This window comes from Pezoporus flaviventris, unplaced genomic scaffold (assembly GCF_033815535.1).
Source record: "Pezoporus flaviventris isolate CSIRO_AGI_PZ_B2104156 unplaced genomic scaffold, CSIRO_AGI_Pfla_v1 ptg000030l, whole genome shotgun sequence".
Taxonomy (NCBI): domain Eukaryota; kingdom Metazoa; phylum Chordata; class Aves; order Psittaciformes; family Psittacidae; genus Pezoporus; species Pezoporus flaviventris.
In genome coordinates this window covers 5,091,384-5,109,724 of record NW_026892578.1, presented here as the reverse complement: position 1 = coordinate 5,109,724, position 18,341 = coordinate 5,091,384, and the positions used below count along the sequence as shown (strand labels likewise).

Below are 18,341 nucleotides of genomic sequence, written 5' to 3'. Positions count from 1 at the left end.
TTAGATGCAAGGTAGCATATCCTTCTCTTTCACCCAGTTTAGCTATTTTAAACTGTCATATTCATCACGGGCTATGAAGGTTGCCATGGCAAAATTGATGCATAGGCACTTGTTCATTTCTTAAAACCACTTGAAGATTTACTGGTCAGGAATTCCATGATCAAAGATGAACAGCTGCCTTTGCTAAAACACAAGACCTTTGCTGCTCTGTGTCCGAACACCAGCAGTGCAGGCACAGCAACACAACCTCGGCATCCTTTGCAAACCTAGATGATGAAACATGCTACTGCGAAACAAAGCAAACCCATCAGTGACAAACCTCAGCCATAACATCCAGCTCTTGGCTCAAGAGGATTAAGTTTTTACAAACATACAAACACTGTTATCAGTCATCTCAAAGCTTACTTAATGGCAGTGTCTGTCAAATACAGGTGCATACAATTTAAATAAAGGGCATATGCATGCTTTGTGGGTTTTTTTTCCTCTACTGCTACACTGCACCAGCAAAACAGTGACTATGGCTTAGTGTTGGGGAGACATCACGACTAATTAGCAGTATTATCATAATGAGAAATCAAATCCTCCAAGGGCAATAAAACAAGACAGAAAATATCCCTGCAATAAGCTGTGGCAGGTTGAACTCTCTTCTTATTAATTCAGTTTTATAGTTAGAAGAGTAATAAAATATCTGAGAGCCAAGTATCTTTGTGTACCCTTTTCAATTTGACAGCACCAGACCGGTTATGCATACTACAAAAATTCTCAGCTGTTCCTGGAAATCATCAAGAAAACATTATTAAAAAAGGTTCTATGCTAAAAACAGGTATTGAAACAGGCTGCCAATAACTTGGAACATCGGTGTTACTTCATTACGTCCTACAAGCACATCTCACATGGACTGCTGGGAGAGCAAACTGACCAAGGGAATTCAAAACCACAGACTCAAGGCTCTCTTATTTGCTCCTGATGTGCAGTCTGCTTTGGTTCAGTCCAGACTGTTAACTGTTGTCTTCTGTGTAAAACCCCAGATTCTCAGTTACCTAACAGGGCTGTATTAAAATCTGAATGACAGAAGTGAAAGCACTGAGGCTGCAAGCATTCATTTGTTCCAAGCAGCAGGTGCACACACCAAAATATAAAATTATTTATGCCTTTTAAAAGGCATTTTCATTTTCCGTGTTACAGGTACAGAACCAGGATAATGAGAAACACTAACATGGTACAATTCCAAAAGAACTCCAGATGGAAAAAATAATCCAATAAATGAGAAGGGCAATGACTAGCTTAACTATCAGAAAAGATATTTCTCAAACCTCATCTGAGGGTAAGTGCTTTATAAGCTACCTTTTAAGCTACTAACAGAATACAGAAGTAGACTACTTCATGTCAAGCCCACTTTTTTAAACACTAGATGAAAAATGCTATTAAAGGCATCAGTATTCTAACTACATTGCTTAGCAGCAAATTCATCTTCTGATCATCCATTATGTATGTGAACTGTATCATCTCTATTTTTAGAGTACAAATCTGCTGGAACATGGACTTTTTTGTTGCTTTTTTGACTCTTGTACAGTACTGACCACACCATCACCACACCACAATATTAAGTTCTCTGCTTCAATTTTCTAAAATTTTGACCACTGAAGGTTGAAGATTAAACACAACTGATGAAAACTTAAGAGATGCCAAAACTTGACCAAGACTTCCTAAGAATTGCCTATTCATACTTGTGATGAGTGCAATTGAGTATTTCCTGCAAATGCTTGGAATCATTACAATATCTAGCTCTCATCATTGTTCGCTGCTTCACGTGTGGCCAAGCTGGGTCTTCCAACAGTAAAATACACTCAAGAGGACAATGTATGAGAACACTCATTCTGTATTTCCTTTCTTGTGGAAGTAAACCAAAACACCCAGGAGACTTAAAGAGTTTTCTGACAAACTAAGTATATTTCAGCAGTCAGCCTCAAGGCTATGAACTAAGCCAACTCAATGACGAGCCAACACACACCTTCAGGATTTAGACAGCTTTTCCTTGTGGCTGTTCCTTTTTGGACACTTATTTGAAAAACACTGCAGTTCCTTTACTAACTGTACCCGTTAAGCAAAAGCTAGTCCACTCCACAGCACATGCTCTTCTCTTGGCAAGGACCACCTTCACTTCCACAATTAGCCCATGAAGTGTGGCTGTCATCTTTCAGTCACCCAACAGCAGCTCTATTTCTTACCACACATAAAACACAACCCTTCAACTTTATTTCAATATAATCCATATTGAGAAAACCTGAAAAATGAGTATGCCAGGTTTAGGCTAGTAAAGTACTCCCATACAGACATACATATCACTCCTCAAGAGTAGACTCAACTAGTGCTGCGTATCTTTACCACAACAGAGAAGCGTTTTGCAGAGGTGGGCGACAACAACCTGGAGCCAGCAGAGCCAGGTCTGCATGTTCACACAGAGATGGGGTACTCCCCACCACTGCCAAGTGCTCACAGGGATTACGGTCTGACTGGGGGGTTTTAAGAAGTATTTTCAGCAATTGAAAGCATGAAAGAAGAAATGAGGTAAGCCCTGCTTACCATGCAAGGCTGTTCAGTCTGACCTTGCAATTTCATTTTGCTGCCAGGAATTTTAAGTTTCAGCTGAAAATGGTGCAGTGCTTTGAGTGAATGACGTTAGTGAAAAAAGTGTTTGCTTACACCTTCATCATCATCACCACCATTTTATGGAGAAACTCCCAACAATTATTTAATGTGTTAGAGCTGGGGCTTAGATCTAGAAGAGGAAATCTTGTTCTTTGGTGAAGATCAGCTTTTTGCTCTGCAGTAGAAGTCTGCCTGGACTTGCTGAGGCAATGAGAACATCTTAGTCACCTCTGCAGAGATGTACTGCTGTCTCTAAAGCCTTTAAAACCTAAATTCTACAAAAAATCTCAAGAAATAAGGATGCTCTGCTCCCCCACAGCAGTAACACACCAAGCAACAGAGATATCGTGGAGCTCTGGAAGGAAAGATATGGATCATATGTTTTATTTGTTTTTCAGACTTCTGAGTCCTATTTGGAAATTATGTTAGAAGATTATGTCCAAGGAAAATTAACTTCTTGGAATCCATTTATAAATGCTTCACCAAAAGCTGTCTATAACTTTAATCCAGACTCCTTCTGGAAGCACTCTATGTCAATTCAGTATGTAATCTTCCCCACAGGAACTTCCTGTGCTCACTGTGTGAATAAATGAAACCTGTGAAACAAAGAATACTATTATGTGTGAAGTATCCTTATCCACTAGAGATATCAAGGAGGATACAAGTAATGCTATAGAGGATTACACGAAAATATTAGCAACACAGAGAGCGTGAGTCTTGACACTAGAGTAGGCTACCACAAGCCCCATCTTGGCTGAACAATTCAAACATCAGATCTGCACAGACTGCCAGGCACCATTTGTTAAGGACCATTGCAAACCTAAAACCAGTGAAAAAAACAAAGATGAAAACAAACAAACAAGTTAAATACCTTTTCCAAGACCCCTCAGGAAGCTATCACTGAAGCTGACTGATGCCATTGCTCATTCACCTTGTCTTGCCCAAATGAATGTGTAAGAGAAAGCAAATGGGGGAAAAAAAAAAAAATTAAAAAATAAATAAACCCAGTGTTTCTTCTTTTGACACACTGACCTTCTGGGTACTTACAAACCCCCAAGGGTAAACTGCTTGTCACAGGTCCATGGCTGGGAACCACACCCCAAAGTGTTAAGTAAATTATGGGTTAACTGCTCTGTTGCTACAATCCAAGTGGGATTTCTGCTGGATTGCATTCAATTTCTTCAGCCCTAAGGCTTCCCTTGCGCCCAGCAAAGCCCCATGCATGACAGCTGCACCTAGCTTCTGTTCCTTGTACCCACTGCTTAGGTAGTCAGAAGACTCACTGCTCCAGAGACAGAACCATGATTTTTAAAAGGCAAGACAGAACTACTATGTCTCATCCTGTCCCCCCACAAGAGCATACCCTCAGGAATCTTTTATGGAAAACCATGTGGAACATCCTCTCTAACCAGAGACAGCTGAAAGAACTAGTTATTTTCTTGGATTTCTGGTCTCCTTTACAACCTATTGCAAAGGCCAACTTGGAAAGGCCAGGTGCCAAACAATGGTAAATTACACAATTTTTCATCATCTTTGGGGTCAAATAAACTTTTTTATTCAACTTTGAAAGGATATAGTAACTTTTTTATTCCTGTGTTACAGCTTCCTTCGCTATTGTAGCCCTCAAGTACAATGCCCTCAACAAAATTTATTACACTTACAAAACAATGTACACCTAAAATTACCTCATAAATAATGAAAAAAAAGCCAAATTGTAATATGAGCCATTACAAATGTAAACAGCCACATAGTATCTGAGCATAGTTTAATCTCTGTATAGATGTTTCAGAGCATGTGCAAAAGACTTCCCATTTATAGAGGATGAAGTTTTAAGGACAAAATTTGGTAGGCTCATCATGGAGAGGTAGATTTTTTTCTCATTAATACACTGCAATCTGGGCATGAAGTTTCTGAATAAAGACAACTTACTACAGAGAAGCCTGAAGACTTGAGACAAGATTTTTTTTTATTTGGTTGGTAGTTTTTTGGTAGTAAAGTAGCCAAAAAAGACAACATAACTTCAACATGGAAGTGAAGGTACAGTTTCAGGCATGTATACTGACTGGACTGAAAAACTCAGTGTTAAAAAAAAAGCTGGGACAAACAGGAGTAAGAATAGCATAAAATCTGTAGTTCTCAAAACATCCACACACTTTGGACACACACTGCAGTAAATCCTAATGTGGAACCCCTACTCCCTAAAAACCATTTTTATGGATTATCCAGGACACAAACAAATAAAATGTTGTACTTGGCCGTTAAGTAGCCATGAATCTTCCTAGGCTCTTTTACAAGCATGTATAGAAAAAGCCAGGAAATTGGATACTAAATCATCCCTACCCAACGTCATGTCTCCGACAGTATCTCATGAGCCAGAAGACTGTGCAAGAACACGTCAAGTTTCCTTCTGGTTGCCCATCAGACATAAGCTTCAGATTTTGGGATTAATCCGAATAATCAATTTGTTTTAAGTGGTATTAATTTATACAGATATTTAGAAAAATCTGTGCTCATTATCATCTGCCCCATTTCTTTTTTAATCTTGTTTAATTCTCAGTCTCAACAACTTCCTGTAGCAGATGAGCTCCACAGTCTAATTACATGATGCATGGAAAAGCATATCCTTTTAATTGCTACAGATTTCTTAACTTTTGGCCTCATTCACCACCCCCTCACTCCCTCCCAGCTTTCCTCCCCAGTTCTTCCATCACAAGGACAGGCAGGACTGAAGCTCTAGCTCTGCTGTTTCCAGACCACTCACACTTAACTCTTAGACCTGCTCATGCACTTCCAAAGGTAAAACAGGTCAGCCTTTTCATAAGCAAGCTCTTCCATGCACTTATGCATCCGGGTCACCTCTTGCTAAAAAGACCAAATAGCCTGAGACTATCTGAAAGCATAAAAATAACCAATGAGGTTGCACCTCTGACATACATAGAAGTATTGTAAAACACTTTTAAAAAAAAAAAATCATAACCTAAGCAGGCTAAAAAGCTGCGCATTGAAATGCTTAAGCCATGTTTGCCAGAGGTCTTGAGAAACCTGAGCAGATGTCCAAGTTAATTCAGAATTTTCTGAGGTAGCATGAGTATAAAAGTAACAGCCTCCTCTTCTATTATGCATGGTACATGCAGAGCAATATAATTCAACCACATTGTCTATTCATACATAGAACAAAACCAACCACTTTCAAACTGCAAGAAGAATCCATTTTCTGCCAAGAGTCTGGTCTTACACGGTGCTCTTCAGGATCAAGACCTACGATTTATGTGGCAGTTAAATGCCACTAAAGAAAGTTTCACATATCCAAGTAATGAAAGCAGACCATTTACTTGTAGAAGACAAGCCATATTTCACATGATAACTCAGCTGTCGCTATCATCAATGAGGGATTAAAAACTACTATTGCTGAGAGACTCAAAAGCCTATTTGTAAAGAAAGGTAAAATACTGCCATCTTTTATGGGAAGGTTAAAAAAAAAAAAAAAGCACAATGCTAACCTAACTCCTTTACAGTTTCAAAAGGAGAGGGGACTAAAATATATATACATATTTTTATGCATATAGAAGCTTGAGTGTGGAGCATCATAAAGATCTCTTAGGCTCTTTTGTGACCCCAGTAGTCTAAGAGAAAATAAACAGCCACATTCATTCCGGACAGCCCAGCTAATAGGTTTTCCCTGCAAAAATGCCATCATTTTTTTCTGCAGCTTCCACAGAGACAGGAAGCTGCAAAGTACAGGCTTCATGCTGAGCCAGACACCCAAATGCCTGCTACTCTGCTACTCCCACACAGCCTACTGCTCCAGCCTGCAAGCCCCTCCTGTCTATGTTTAAACCCCTGAGGGGCAACACCACAAATGGCACGTAGCCAACATCACCATAAAGGCCTGAAAAACTTTTGACTTATACTACTGAAGTACCTGTAGCCTTAACAGTATTTATTCAAAGTAAATGCTAAAGCTAATCAGACAGCAGAATTTTTAAGTCAACATTTCAGTAGTTTGTGATAGATTGTAATAATCCAGAAGGGGAGCACAGAGAAAGAGCCACAGTCCTGCTTTTTAAATTACATAGAGAAACACGGTGGTCTGAAGAAGCATCGTCACAGGCTTGCCTTGTTCTCCTCCAAGGAGGAGCATGGAGTAAGCAGACCCAGGTCTGACTCAGTAACATCCCTTTTGCACTGACGCAAACCTCTGGGGTAAGTTAGGCTCTGGGAATGAACTCTGACATGTGCATTCTGACACTGAGCCCTTTTGCCCTGAAGAAACACCAGATAACCTTTCCATGGCTCCACTGAGGCCATCTGCACCCACCTCGATACTGACTGACCTGGGAGGTAGTTCAAGGCAGAGCTCTCCTCAACTGCAGCCATTCATCTTTTTTTAGAGGTGAGCACAGAGGACCATAGCATGTACAGACAAGTCCTGTGAAGCAATCTACAGATACACTAACTTTCTTGTTGGTCACAGGGCCCTAACCAAGCTTGTATTTGGAAAGAGAACCCAGGTACTTGGGCTGGGCTGAACACGGTGAAAGAAGTGGAAAAAAACCCTATGTATTCACATGCAATCTAATTGAGAAAGCCAGACTTACTGGCATGAAAGAAAAATCAATGTATGAAGACCATGAGCAAAAATATTCCCAAACAGCTATTTATAGCTTTGACCTTCTAGATTTTCTGCATCACTGACTCAAGAAACAGCCTGCTGCCTGGCAAGCAGAGGTGAACAAAAGCAGAGGAATGCCAACTTGTTAAAGAGAGCCCTTGCTAAACAGATCCTGTCAGCCCGAAATTTTAAATTTCTATCTGACAGTTATTAGACAACTATTGCTACAAAAAACTTGTGGGATTACAACATGACTTTTGGAAGGGTGGGTGGTGGGGTCGCTTTTCAGTCTTTGCTTTACACACTTGTCACCACTTGGTGCATAAATAATCAATTTCAAGGCTTTGCAGACAACAGCATTTCATGTAACACACTCTCCCAGCATGTGCTTTTCAAGGATTTGCAAGAAGTGTTTGCTTCCAGCAGAAGGAAGCAAAAGGAAAGGAAAACTGGAAGGACAGCCAAGAGTTTATGTACAAGCAGTAGAGATTATTACTGTCACCTTCCCTTTCATTCCCTTTTCCCATGGGACTTGATTTCCTCCCCCACCCCCTGGAAATACAGCATTCTTTTAAATACTATACTTGGGACACTCCTTCAGACGAGAACATATTCTAAGGGTTAAGATTTCTCTCCTTTTTTTTTTTTTCCTTCTTTTATTCCCAGGAGCAGGATCTTAAATGAAAGATGATAAAAAGATGTCATTATTATTGGAAAGATGATGTTACAAAATACACTTTTTAATTCAAACTGTATATTTCAGATTTTGTTGTTCAAAGTTTCATATTTTCAAGCAGTAAAGGGTTCAAGATTCTGTGCTGAAACAGGTAGAAAGCAGCAAAGATCCCAAGAGGAGGAACTGAAAATACTGCTCATTTTAATTCCTAGAAGTTACATAAACAGAATACTTGTATGCTATACATATGGACTAAATCTTCATAATTATTTATAATGTACATACACACCATAATGACAGCATGCAACAAATGCAAAGAAAACTGTAATAGGACAATCACCAAGAAGAGACACAAAAGTAAAGCTGGATGGCTGCAAAGAAACAAGGGATTGATTGGTAAGGGATTAGCACTGAGGTGTATTTGACACAAGAAGTCTGGCAGGGTATGCGCGTTTCAGTTCCCATTTGCCCTAGTTACTAGCTCATAGTTACTAGCTCAGCTAGTAACAAGGCAGACATCAGCAATAACTACAAGACCTCAGAAGCCATGCGCTGTTTTAAGATTAAAATTCTCACAGAACCATTACCCTCAGACCTCAGACTTACTTTTTTAAAGGTAAAAAGTAAGTAAACTCTTCTTAACCTTCTTGATGGCTGTAAATAAGACACTATGTAGCTAGTGATGGCCAATTTTCCTTTTATGGAAACCTTCCTAAAAGATTCTGTTCTAGAAAAGAATCTGTGAGTTTTATTCAATTAATTTGTGATAAAAATTAAGCTTCTAAAGAAAGAACATGCTCTGCAACATGTACTTTGCTCTTACCAAACCAAACTCATCTGGTTAGCAGCATTTAGAAAAGAAGCATGAAGTATGTCTGCCAAACAGCTCTGCTGTATGAGCACAATCCATTCTAGTTCATGCAATCTCTCATAGTAGCACCTAAAGCAGGTAAAAAGCTGCTGGTATAGTACAGAAAATTACTTCTGGGAAAAAAATCTCAGCTTTAAATTGTTGAGCAAAGTGGGTTTTGTATTTTTTTGGTGTTTTTTTTCAGTAACCTCAGGCATCAACAGTTCATACTAACATGTTGAAGGACTCAGTTGGAGTGAATGCAATAGCAAGGTAAAGGGAAAGAAAAACATTCTTCCCATTTGCAGCAGTTATCTGACTTCATCCCTTAAGAAAGCAAGCATCAAATCTGGAGAAGGCAGCCTACAAATTCTCCCGCAGAAGGGCTACTGGTGGAATGACTGACAGACTGGATTTGAGCACTGGACTGTGCATATAGGCCAGTTTATTCAACTGGTGGATACAGATCCAGTGACAATGGCAGTAGGTGAGGTCCTAATGGTGGGGACAGCAGAGTGAATAGGAAAAAAATAAAATAAAATACTTTGTTGAAGGTAAAAAGCCAAAAGTGAGAAAGTGACAGAAGATGAGTAAGCACTCCTCATGCATATCCTGCCCACTTAAGTGGCCCACTGCTTTATCCTAAAGCAGAAAGAAAGTATGCTTCCCATACACATGAACCACTTTTCTGTGGCACGCTCAAGTCCTAAAACCATCCCAGCTTTTCCAATTTAAAAAGAAGACTACATTTCAGGGGAAGAAAGAACTACACAATACTGTCTGCAAATGCCCAAAGTCATTCTGGGACATCAAACACTAGAGCTCCCATAATACTCGCACAGTGGGGAAAACAGAGTTTCATAAAGAATTTGACAGGTGACAAAAGGACTCACTGGCACTAGTTCAAAGCTCCTGATTTCAAGGCTTAGAAACATTAAAACTACATGACAAAAAATTACCAGCAACCAATCTTTAACCCTGGTTCTTACCTCAGCAGGTTTCTTTTGTTCATTTGCTGGTGTTTTTGACTTGCTCCTGTATTTAGAACAAGATGAAAAGGAAGTGGAAGGACCTGTTTAAAAAAAAACAAAAACAAAAACATTATAGCTCATTTCAATTCATTTAATTTTTCAGTAAGACACAAGGTGCTCCAGTCTCCTGAATTATCACAAGTTTTTGACAAGATGTGGGCAAAAAAACTCTTAGGCAGTCTGTAGGCTTAATTACAGCTCCTTCTGTTCCACTCCTTCTTTGTAAAGCCACAGCACACAGCTTATGGGTACATTCTGATCTGCCTGATGCAAGCAGGAGTAAACAGAAAGAGGCAGGCAGACCACTTTCCTTTGCTTTCTTTCTAACAAAGTGGAAGAAGGAGCAAAACTGAGACAGAGTTTGCAAGTCCTGGAAAACAAAAAGCAGAGAGGAAGGTCTGGGGAGGGCAGGGGGGCGAAGACAACCTGCTCAAGTGGAAGGTGTCCCCACCTTCCTCAGCAAACTCAGGCTAATGTGTGCCAAGGAACGTTTAAAATATAACTATCCGAAGTGGTACAACAGAACAAAGTAGAATAGATCAAGGACCAGTGTAATGTAAGATAACTATCAATATACTTATTGTAATTCTGTGTCTTATGTACACTCTAACGTACCAATGCTCAAATAGCTTGCCACCCCCAGTCATTTTGAAGTTGAGGCTCCTGCATAACAAGAGACAACAGAACTCCTTTTAAAAAATAGGAATTACAAAATAGGACCCCCGACAGTAAATTTTTCTCTTGAATTACAGATTTCATTTCCCCAACATTGAAAAGTAAAGACACTCAAGTTTCTCTTTACATTCTAAGTAGACTCAAAACTTCCCCTAGGTTTAAAGGATCGTTTGCCTCATTTTCCTCCTATAACAGGAATCAGAACATCAAAAACCACAGAATGCAAAAAAGAAATCAAGAAACATTTTTTTTTTTTAATTTTAAGAGGTGAAACAGTTTGGCCTCAAACCACGGAAGGAAACCACAAGGGGGTGACAGACCAAAGAAAAACTAGTAGGTATTACTTACTCTCATTGTCTGAACTGTCACTGGTGCTTAGATGCCTGTGGCGTTTCATCCTGACGCATCCTAGAGAAAAGAAAAGTTGAGATGGCAACCATTCTATCAGAAAAATCACCAGGTGCTGGCTGAGGCCAAGCTCCTCTCACTAAATACAAAGTTCCTCTGAAGAGCTTTCAGGCACAGATACAATAAGGCACCATGTTTTATTTCTGCAAGCAATTCTTCAACCACAGTATGATTTGTGAAACCAAGCACCCTCAAAACCAGCATGCCTCTGCTGGCCAGAGCTTGCTCCGAATTCTGCAGCAAGGATTGCAACCCGCATGATTCCCAGCAGGGCGTGAGCAGTGCTCTGCTCCTGGAGGAGACTCAATGTCCCATCTGTTCAGCCAGAGGAAGAGTTGCCATGGTGGCAGTCGCTAGCTGAGAGATGGGTGGAGGCCAGGAAATAAGGTGGATTCACACAGCAAGACAACGATTTAGAAATACAACTCCCCTTAAAAATAACCCAACACAAACACAAGCCAGCAAAAAGCAAAGGCATCCATGAAAAACAAAAGGCACATTTTAAATAGGGACAATCGCAGAAGATAATGCCTGATGCCATTGAAATCATCAGGCCACCACTTAGTTCACATGAAATGTGGTTTTCAGAAGTCTGAGGAGTGAAGGAGGGTATCGCTTCCACGGTCCCATTAAAAAAAGGTATTAAGCTTTTTGAAACTGATTTTTCAACATGTAACACATACAGAGAACACACAAGAAAAAATTCTGGGCCTCTACTTAATAAAGGTCAAAACAGTGATCAGTTACAGGCTCTAAACAAGTGCCAACAGAAATCCATAAACATTCTTACCAGACTTTGCAATTCTATATTAAATGCTACATTTGCTAAATAAGAACCAGTAACAGTTTACAGTTAATAACAGCAAATGGAAATTGCTCTGATCTTATTAATGGATTGAATGAGGAAATCATTAAAGAAGTAAAAAATTATTCTGCAAAAACAGACAAAGCAGAAGCTAGGCATGAGTAGGTTACAGAGAGCTGAACCTGAAATGCCTGCACTATTAGAACGCAGGCTTGCCCACACCTGAAACATAAGCAGCTTCATTTCTTAAACAAAACCACATGCAGTTAAAAACAGCAACATAGCTAAGTGCCCCCATTTAATAAACCCTCATTGGTAGTTACTGTACAATGGGTCTTGAGATTATCCAAAGACCATGGGATAAACAAGACTTCCACGTAAGAGGAGCATGTCCCAAGACTTTGATTGCAACCGAGTTCTCTGCAGCACAAGTATTTAATTTGGTGGAAATTTTCACTCCTATTTAAGGGAGTGAGTTTACTGAATCTAAACGCAATAATCAATCACTAAAAGTTTAAAACAACCCTTTTGAGCTATCTGTTATAAGAAGACATTGTCCCACACTCCTGGGAGTCAAAAAAGGAAGCAACATGTGTAGTTTTCAAGCAGTCAGATACAGAACTTCTGAGTCAGGTATTCAACCTGGGTGGAGGACAGACAGACACAGTGATCAACAGGGCAGGACATCAAAAAAGTGTCATATCACTTAAACTATAAACTGCTATGCAATGGCAGTTTATTTCACATTAATTCACCTTCTCCCAGCTCAAAACAGCCTGGGGGAGGCAAGGCAGCCATCCCGCATACAAAGACCAGCATCCAACAGAAGAGAAGCATCAAAAACAAAGTACCCAAAACACCGCAGGTCTTCACTTCCAGCTAGCAGGGTCAGGTGGCTTCTGCAGGCACCAGCCAGATGAAGGGACTTCCGTGAATCTCTTAGCAAAAGCTGTTTGACAGGTAGAAGGCACCTGAGCCAGAAGGGCTTGTCTTTCTGCATGTTTTGGGGGCAGCAGACTTGAAGTTAACTTCTGGGTAGTGCGGGGAGGGCTAGAAGACTACTGTCATCTTGCCCAGTCACGAAGTTTAAATGCACGGACTTTAATCAAGAGCAAATAAAATGGTATTGCCTTATTTGAGATCTTGTGCTAAAGCAGCCAAACCCAGCCCCTGGAGCATACAACACTCTCTAAAATGCAGCACATTCTGGCTGTGGCAATACCTTCTCTGCTGGCAGTCTTTCAGTTCAAAGTGCCCTGGCTTACAGACCATCGGGCATGCTACAAGACCTTGGGAGTCGATGAAAAAGACATCTATGTGTGCCAAGCAGTATTTCTCACTTCCATTTCTTAGCAAGAAATTCAAGTGCTTGCTGCTTGCTTTGATGTTCAGATGAATTTTTGAGCAGTTGTTAAAAGGTGCTGAAAGCTTATGGCAGGCGATTCTCATCTCTTACAGCCTATAGAAACATGCAGCAATAAAACCTTTTCATTCTCTCCTAAAGACAGCTATCTGCAGAGCACAACATGCGCATTCATCCAAAGCAGGGTCAAACACGAGGCTAAGACAGACAACTGCAGGAAAGAACACCGAGGAAGCCTGGATTTTTGCCTGGGCAACTAGGAAAAGCAGAGAGGTGACAGCTACTTCAAAGACAACTTACACAGTGTAACCAAAACTTTGGAATAGAAAGCACACCTCAGCAAACAACTTTCTAGGAGGAAAAACAAAATCAAACCAATTAAAAAAATTAAAAAGCTGTATTTGAGAACTGGATTTGCAGCAGCTGAGGCAAGAGATTTACACCTCTGTCACAGCAGACAGAAACAGTGAAAGCAGTCACTCAGGGTAAAAGCCCCAAAGAGTAATAACACTGGAGTCCTTACCGATTTTTTTCAGCAGTATTAACCACAACAGTCACTAAGAGCTACAACAAGTCACAGGTGTGTGCTGCATTCACTAAGAGAGGTTATTAAAGTGACCAACACCAGCTATATACACCACCACCACCCCTCCACCCCCCCTCCCTTCCGATGCAGGAGTAACAAGACTCAGCATCATTCAACAGGACTACCTCTGCAGGGGACTTCACTTCTGGTTTTAGTAGGTAGGAGACTCCTTTGCTGTACCCTTGCATACACTGTGATTGGCACACAACTTCCAGCTCACTTCCACCCCAAAGTGCGGTGAGGGCTCATCAAAAAGGCTCACTAACAATGATACCACTTCCTCAGTCATCAGTGAGGAGTCCCAAAGTAACACCCACTTTGTGGTAAAGATCCCACCTCACTCCTTCATCTGCCTTTGCAGAACGCAGGAGAATCAGCAGCTGCTCTGTTCAGAAAGACAGGAGCGACAAAGCCAGACTCCACAACATGGAAACTTATGTCAGCCTCTCCCAGCTTCAGTCCAATTCCTCGCAAAGCAGTCCAGCACCCTCCAGTTTTGTCCCTCAGCTTCAGATGATGATACTATCTGCTGGATGATACCATTCAGAGCAAGGCTGCAAGCAACCCTGTGCTGAAGTTCCTACTTCTTCCATCACATTTAGCGTTATCACTTGCAATGCATGGTGAAGAGTTCAAATAAAAAAAATAAAAATCAACCCCCCACAAATATCCCTGAAAGGGTTAAACGTAGAAAGAAAGGACAATCCACACATACCAAAAGCCCAAACAAGCAGAACCAAAAAATCCCACACAAGCAGGTACAATCCCTCAGATATCCTAGCTCGGCCCCTTTTCTAACTTTACCCCGCAAACTATGGTGAAATTAAGCCTAGAATAAAGGAGCACAATTAATTTTTTTTCAACATATGCATGAAGCTTAGAAAGGTAATAAATAAACTAACGAGATTACCAGTGCCCTTTTCCTACTTCACAGTATCAATGGCAAACCAAGAGAGTCAAATAAACAGTTTTAGTTTTACATACAAAATGAAAGATTTAGTGAACTTTTAGAACAGATAAAAAATATTTTTCCCACAGAATTGTTACAATATAAATTTAGAAACCAGCCTCAAATAGATGCGGTTTATAAAGGGGAAAAAAAAAAGTAAGATGAGCTATCAGCAGTATGATGGAAATGCTGGACCACAAACAACTAAAACCAGCCTCCTTCCACTTCAGTTTTCTTCATACAGATGTTTTGCAAATGTGCATGTTGAACTTTTTATCTGAATTTTGAGAAATTAGTTTTAGCATTTAAACTTTACAGTAGTTCCAATGTACAAGCTAAGATAAACAAGGAGCATAAAGCAACACAGAAATGTTGTTGCAGAGCAAAAAAAGGCAAGTGGCTCCCCAAAAAAGCCCCAAGAAAAGCCTTATTATTTACCAGTCACTGCGTAATGATTCCACTACCTTAAAACTTAAGTAGAAGTGCTGTGGCTGTGGATTTGAAATGTGCTCAAGCATTACAGTCAAGCACAGATTAACTTAAAAATGATCATTAGGAATAAGAACATAACATGTTTTGATCTAAAGTTCTCCCCCCACCTCTCCACTTCTTAAATCCACAGAAGGACTAACAACTGATCTATCACGTATGACAACATATCCAAGTTCTAAAGATGCTCACCTTGAGGGACCTTTTAAATGAAAATTAAAATACAGAAGCGACATTACAAAATCACCATGTCACAAGCAAAAAGATACTCAATCCTCCAGGCAATTACCGCAGTGGAACATTTTCAATATCAATTACCAGAGCAGTTCCTAAACTTCAACCATATTCCACACCTGTCCCATTTGTGACTTGTCAAGCCATGGCCATATCCCTGATGTGCTCACAACTACTAAAGATAAAACCCACAACTTAAAGAAGAAAAATCGGCCTCATTCCCTGTTGTCACCTAAACCCTCAAAAGCAAGTCAAAATGCCCTGAACTGTTCAGGTGTTCAACTAAAAATAACCCCAGGAAACACACTCTCCTGAGCTACAAGCAGCAACATTATGCTGCCAGCATCTCCCTGGCTTCCGGAAGGCTGATGCCCATATTGGGAATTCTGCCCTGGAGCCAAAATCGATGCTGGATCCAACATATCACTGCACTTTAGGAAAAAATTGCCATGCACTCACCTGGCTGAAACAGAACATGGATCCCGATTTAACAGTAATCAACATATCAGCCAGCACATGCAAGAATCTGACAAAAATGAAACGCTCTGTGCCAAAAATCTAGGGGAGATGTTTTGTAATTAATGATTTCTAAATAATGTTTGCTCCTTTTTGCTTATTTACAGTTAGCTGAAGCTAACAAGAACACTTGCCTCTACCACCAATCTCCTCTCCCTAGGGAAAACTTGAGCTGCACTGACTTATGGCACTTCCCCTTTCTGAAGGGCTAGTTAGCATGAATTACTCAAAAAAAAAATTAGTCAAGCAGCATATGTAAACAGCAGTTAACAAAATTTCAGAGCCTTATTCAAAATAAAAACTCAAATACCTGCGAAAACAATAGCAACACACATTTTCCCTTTTTAGTTTGTGTCAGAGTAAACAACTAAATTTACCAAATAAGCCATTAAGTTTATCCTCTTGTTCTGATACTGATGCACTATATGCTGAAGAATGTAACAAGAGTTAGCACAAAGAAGGATGAGGTATCTCACAGAGTCTGAATTCACCAGCATATTAGGCAAGACACTAGTGACAAACGTACAAAATGAATCCTTAAATCTAACCCAGATTTCAGAACAAAACAGTATCTCCAAGGAGTAGCAGTCATTTCTTCCTGGCTTCAGTTTGTTGCAGAGAAAGGTTAAATATATCCATACGCTACTCAGTACCTGTTAACACCTATACAGAAGGAAAAGGCAACAAAGAAATTCAAGGAGCTGTAAGGCAAATATAACCTAGACCTGTGAGATTTTATTTCTTCATGCTTTAAAACAGACTGACAAAAAATGGAATTGGCCACTGCACTACGGAAACTTTCAAGTGTGACAAAGAAATAACCTACTTTCATTATCTTATTAAAAAGAAAAACAGCATCTATGTATGCAAACCAACTGACAAGCTACGCGCAAATCTCAGATTAAAAAATCTGTACTTACAGTTTTCCAATATGGCTTGTCTACATTAAAAAAGAAATTAAAAAAAATACAAAAAAAGGCAGAGGCAGTAGGCAGAAATTTCCAAGTCTCCAAAATGTGGTTTATGTAACTGTTAAATTTAGATTAGGAAGCAAATTATCTTGAAAGGTCTCCAGGAAATGTAGTACAGTAAGACCATTTAAATAGGTCAAATTTCATAGTCAACTGCCAGGGAAATTATGAAATATGAGTAGAGTTAATACAACCTTTCAAATAACTAGAGGAAGAGAGATCAGTCATGTTTGGGTTTATTACTATTATTTTTTAATATCCTATCCAATCTCACAAAAAGGCTTTATAAACTGGAAAAAACACCTACTCGGACTTCGGTTGGCAGTATGTGCCACAACAAAAAGGTCTGAAAGCTTAAACAATTCACAGGAAAAGTTCAGCAAAAAAAAATAAATTTATTTCATTCTGCAGAGAATGAACATTTTAAGATTAGTAATATCCCCCTACTGAAGAACCCTAATAAAGTGACCACATCTATCCTACTCTCCTCTCACCCCCAAAATGAAAGCTTGATTTATTCTCTGAAGACTATACTTGGCCTACCACAAAATAAACCTTTTCTTGCTACTATTTCAAACTAAGCCTTGGTTAACATAATAATCAAAGGAGGAATGAGCCTGTTTTTAGAAACAGCACTACCAGCGACAGTCAATTCCTTTGTCATTAATTAAAGAAATAACATTAGTAGGCAAGGAAGTACACGTTACAGGAATCTGGATAACAACATAGGTCCGTATGAAGCACAATAGCAACTACCTAGTCTCCAGCTCTCTTTTCCTTGTACATTACCTTTTTACATAAGGCCATTTAGCACCTGCCACAAGGATACTGTGTGTTTAAAACCTAGAAAGAAGAACCCAAAGTATCATCTAACAGCACAATTTATCACCTGAAATAGTTAAAATTCTGAAGTCAGCTGATAGATCATAAAATCATGATGAAGAAATCCCAAGTATAATTCCCCCCCCAGCCCCCTTCCCATTCATTGGTGGATTATGGGCCAAAAGGGAACCCTGGCATCATTTCACGTGCCCTTCTACAAAGAAGATTCATCATTTGGTCTACTGCAAAGCACTTAATGGCCTTCATTTTGCTTTGTGAGTATAAAAAGAGGGTAAGTGATGCTATTTCACATTTATAACATGCTTTGATGATACAATAAAATACAGCACAGCCGGAATACAACTGCCTTTCCTACCTTGAAAACAGAAGAGCAGCTTTTAATTCCCAGTGCCACATCCACATGAAGACCCACCGTGAGGGCAGGTGGGGACAGATTTCCAGCAGAGGCCTTCAGCTAAATCACCTCACACCAAGAAGCTGGGTAAAATCGAAGTCATTCAGAAGTCATTCAAAATCAAAGTCATTCAGAAGACCAAGTCACCAGCAACACACACAGCACCACCTCGACAGCAACTCTCCAAGAGGCCTGAAAGATTAAATGACACTCTCCTCCCTGTGCTTCCCTGACACCCGGCAGTGACTGAGCAGCTTTATTTTTGGCTTTGAAGCAAGCTGCATGTGTTG

General features: G+C 39.9%; 1 protein-coding gene across 7 annotated transcripts in view; it reads right to left on the bottom strand.

The window, feature by feature from the left end:
* Window positions 1–18,341, bottom strand: part of JADE3 (jade family PHD finger 3) — a 67,859-nt gene that overhangs the window by 22,074 nt on the left and 27,444 nt on the right. For all 7 annotated transcript variants that reach the window (XM_061459772.1, XM_061459773.1, XM_061459776.1 and 4 more), the window contains 2 exons: window positions 10,842–10,901; window positions 9,777–9,859 (listed from right to left, as the gene is read on the bottom strand). In XM_061459772.1, coding sequence (XP_061315756.1) covers window positions 9,777–9,859; window positions 10,842–10,890 — 132 coding nt within the window. In that variant the 5' untranslated portion in view covers window positions 10,891–10,901. The remainder of the gene's footprint in view (window positions 1–9,776; window positions 9,860–10,841; window positions 10,902–18,341) is intronic.